Source organism: Anneissia japonica, unplaced genomic scaffold (assembly GCF_011630105.1).
Source record: "Anneissia japonica isolate Jap-2015-1 unplaced genomic scaffold, ASM1163010v1 scaffold10351_len15707_cov185, whole genome shotgun sequence".
NCBI lineage: Eukaryota > Metazoa > Echinodermata > Crinoidea > Comatulida > Comatulidae > Anneissia > Anneissia japonica.
Window position 1 is genome coordinate 1 of NW_022694579.1, and position 4876 is coordinate 4876.

General features: G+C 37.2%; 1 protein-coding gene across 1 annotated transcript; it reads left to right on the forward strand.

The window, feature by feature from the left end:
- The first annotated feature begins 2782 nt into the window (after positions 1-2782).
- Positions 2783-3316, forward strand: LOC117101090. The gene has a single exon (XM_033240960.1). It carries the CDS (start codon positions 2783-2785, stop codon positions 3314-3316), a length of 534 nt encoding a protein of 177 aa, XP_033096851.1.
- Positions 3317-4876: the final 1560 nt, after the last annotated feature.

A 4876-nucleotide genomic window follows, 5' to 3' on the forward strand; every position in this document is an offset into this window, starting at 1 on the left:
ACCCTAAAGTTTACATCGGACTGACAGAGCCACCCTTCAAATCCAGATACTACAACCACACACAATCTTTCAAGAGGGAGAAACACCAACACAGCACCGAACTCTCCAGATACATATGGGAACTCAAAAAGAAAAATCAACCATTCACCATCTCTTGGTCTATCATCACCAAAGCCCAGGCATTCAACAACAAGACTCTACGATGCGACCTATGTATATCAGAGAAGCTTGCCATCATCAACGCGGGAAGGACGGGACTCCTAAACAGAAGGTCAGAACTTGTATCGAAATGCCGCCACGAAAACAAGCACTACCTCCGAACAGCTACTCCGATGTCCGCAATAACCTAACTTCATACTACGTCCGCACAAGCAAGTCACATCACCACACAACGTTCACCTTTCATCAGTTGCCTGACGATCGCAATAGCGTGAAACTCCGAGTAGCGACCAGCGACCTCCAGTTCTATATATATATATATATATATTTATATGTTTATACATATTTATTTACATTACACATGAACTCATATAACAGATATATATATTTTATTATCCATTTATTTTTATATTTTATAAACATGATCAGCAGCCAGCGCAGACAATTCGAAGTTACTGGTTTCATGAAGTAGGTGAACACACGTGAAGTGGTGAACTGCGGTTCAGCGCACGTGTTTGTACCTAGAAATACCAATTCTCTATTTTAGCATCTGACCTACTTCTGTCTTTGGAGTAATGTATCAAAAATGGAAATAAAACAAACAAGAAATCAAAAACTTTGTGTCATATTCGCCTTAAGAGTACTATGGCAATAAATTTGTGGAAACGTTTCTTTCCACAATTATACTTCAGTTATGCAACTAAAGAAATAGGCCTAGCAATTTGAGTGATTTTCTCGGGCTTATGAATATAACAGAAGCATGAAAGCTTTTAAAATGTACAGCATGCAATTATAAAATTATTGATAATTTTATATTGAAAATATAAATATGGTACATAGTACATATTTCCTTTACAATATTATTATAAACATTTATGGTAAATGGAAACGTAACAGAAAAGAAAAAAAAACTATGCGAAACTAATCTATTGACTATACTTATACTATAAATCTTTATTTGATTCAAGCATTAATACTAAAAATTATGTCAATATATATCGCAAGAAACAATAAAAAAAAACGTATCTCAAACGTTCAAAAAGAAAAATAGCACCAAGTTATTGTATACAGTAATAAAATAAGAATAATAAACTTTATTACTAACAAAAATAATTGTTAATAAACTAATGTTACAGTAATTTAAATGACGAATTGACTGGTTTTTCCTGATAAAATGTAAATAAATAAAAATAATAATATATAATAATAATATATATATTTATTATCATATCAAAAAATAATGCCGTACTAAGAGCTAGAGAAATACCAAATTTTTAGTATTCATTTTATTTGCTCTATTTGTTATGTACAGTAGAAGTGTAAAATCGATAACAAAACGAAAATAAAAACCGCCCGATAAAAGAGTAAAATGGTACTAGGAATGCAACAAACTAGAAAATAACCTATAAATACCATTATATTATTGAAAGTTAGTTTAGTAATAATAGTATTCATTTTATTTGCTTTTAAGTAGCCTACATTGTTACTTAGTAGAAATACAACAAGACATAAATAATAAAAAAAAGTATGATAAACCGATTGACGAACTTACAATGATAATTAGGCCTATAGTTAAATATTAAATTTAGCGTTTTTTCAACTCCATTGGCGCTCCATATATTTGTTGAAAACAAACCGCGACCGAAGTGAGGCGCGACCGAAATGATCTGTATTCCCTGGAACCCCAGTAAAATATCCCGTTTGCCATATACACCTTTCGTCAGTTAAAACAAAACACTGCTGAGTCAATCGATGCCTATGTGAAGCGTTTACGTCAGGCAGCGAGACCATGGTCGTTCGCGGATGTGGATGGTGAAATCAAAATGCAAGTAATATCGCACTGTTGCTCGCCCAAATTAAGACGTGGTGCTCTGAGAGATCCAACTTTAACGCTACAAAAAAAAGTAGAATATGGCAGAGCACTTGAAGCATCAAATAAACAGGCGACTGAAATTGAAAGCCAGGGAAATACCATATTCAGTATAATGAACAGGTGAATCATTCCACAACAAAGCAGAGGTCACGAGGTAAGCGTAGGCATAGCTACCATAAGGCAACAAAAACTAACAATAAATGCCGTAGATATGGTGGAAACTATCCACATACTAGTCCCTGCCCAGCCATGGGGATATTCTGCAGTTCATGCGAGAGACAATCACGTTGCGTGTGTGTGTAGATCAAGCGGCGGTCATTCTTCATCAAAGTCACGTAGACCTGCTACACATAAGATAGACTTGCCACAAGTCTCTAATTATGGATTTTTCGTAGTACTTTAGCGCATTTCGGAAGCGCCACCAGCGTCAGTATATGTTGTGAAACTTTTTTGATGAGAATTAGAGAAAAAAAAGTATACTATGGAACGCCATGCAAATAAGTAATATGGAACACCATTTGTGCCAAAATAAGCATTTCAACTGATTAAGACAAAGATTAGGGACTGGAACCCAGTCTACACATAAGAAAGCAGTAAGTGCCATAAATAAGGATGCTCCGAAAATCGAGTCATCAGAGGACGAATATTCATTCTCGTAAGGAATGCAATGATGACCAAACGCAAACTATCAACAGCAACATTAAAAGTAAACAACGTTGAATTAAAATTATCGACAGTGGATCGACAGACATGGACATTCGCAAAACAAACACGAAAATATATCCGTACACCGCAGACACACCTATTGATTTTCTAGGTGAATTTAGCACAGTGGTAGAGTCAACCAACAAGTTTGTCCTTGCAAACTTTCTCGTTGTGCAGCGTGGTCCAGGTCCCACCACCGAATATACCACAGGGGTAGAGCTTGGAATTGTCAACATCACATGCAGTATTCCACAAAAGCCCATGACAGATATTGCTGAGAAATACGCCGACGTGTTTAAAGGGCTTGGCCAGATGAAAAATGTCACAGTAAAGTTGCACATCGATCCTGCAGTTCAGCCTGTCAATCAAGTTCACCGACGTATACCATTTCACCAAAGACCCATAGTTGAACTATGCATAGATAAAATGTTGAAAGATGGTGTCATCGAACATGCACCTGGACCGCACACATGGATCAACCCTATAATTTTAGTTCCCAAGAGTAATACGGTAATAAAGCACGAATGGTCGTGGATATGCGAGAAGCCAACAAAGCCATTGGACGCGAACGGCACCTAACACCAACACTGGACGACATTATTTGCAAACTGACAGGCGCCACAGTTTTCAGCAAAATTGATATGAATAACGGATACCAACAGCTACTTCTGCATCCCGATTTTACAAAATATCAGTACATTTTCCACCCACAAATGCCTTTTTCGATATAAGCGTCTGTTTTATGGTAGCACATGAAATTTTAAATGAAATGGTCAAAATATGCTCAGTGGCGTACAGAACCAAATTAACATAAGTGATGGCATTATAATATTTCGTACACTAGTGAGCATGATAAAGCACTAAATGATGTGTTCGAAATGTCTGCGTGAATATAACGTCACAGTTAACCAAGGTAAATGTGAGTTCTACAAATCCAGTATTACATTCTTTGGTATGGTGTTTTCCATAGATGGGATCTCCCCTGACCCAAAAAAGGTAACTTCAATTAAGGCTTTAAAAGCGCCTGAGTCTGTAGCAGAGTTGTGATCCCTTTTTGGCATGGTTAATTTCCTCAGCAGGTTCGTACCCAACTACGCAACAATAGCTGCGCCAATGCGTGAATTGCACCGAAGCGACAGCAAATTTGAATGGGGGAGAAGGGCAAAGCACTGTTTTAGTAATGCTTAAAGACAAGCTTAATTCCGATTATGTCATGGCATATTTTGATCCCACACAAGCCACAGAGCTTTACGTAGATGCCAGTCCAGTAGGTTTAGCTGGAATCTTAATGCAAAACAACAAAGTTGTGTTTTGTGGTAATAGGTCACTAACAGCCACTGAGAAAAGATACTCCCAAATTGAAAGGGAGGCCCTAGCTATTGCATGGGAATGCAACTACTGTACTTTCGGCTCTTCTTAGGCAAACCATTTAAGATCTTTACAAGACCACAAACCTCTACTTTCTATTTTCGATAACCCATGGTCTCAACCCTCACTTCGAATCGAAAACTGGATATTAAGACTACAAATATTTCAATTTGAGGTATGTTCTCAGATTATATGTCACGATACACAATAATTAACTGTAATGTTAGCATTGTGTATAATACTTAAACAAGTTACGTCTGCAACTGAATTATTCTTAGTTATTTTTTTTTTCTATTTTTAATTTATTTCTTTCGAAAGTGTACTTCCTATCACACATAATTTCACTGCCTACTTAGGCCTAGTCTTACTAATAAATAGTCTCTCCGTCCCCCGCTACACAGTACATCAGTAGGCTAGGCAACACAACGTGATGTGCCATACTTCCCAGGTTTTCATGTAACATTTGCATAATGTTTGCCCAGCTAGCAAGCGACGTTGACCCGACGTTGGTTGAAGGTCGAAAAATTACGTTGGCACAACGTACTTACACAAAGGTTGGCGCGACGGCCGTTTTTCCATCGGCCCAACGTGGATTCAGCTGGTTGGAAAGACGTCGGGTTTCAAATTCCTGGATCCGCCACTGTAAACTTTCATAGCTATGTTATGAATCTGTTCAGCTCTACGTTTAAATGAAAGAAGGAGAGCTTTTACTTTTCATGCACTCTATAATAGATTAAATTTTTCCTATAATCTGTTAAAAGGCTGTAGCTT

Coding starts and splice junctions, on each gene's coding strand:
- LOC117101090 (XM_033240960.1), top strand. CDS start 2,783: ATGGACATTCGCAAAACAAACACGAAAATATATCCGTACACCGCAGAC.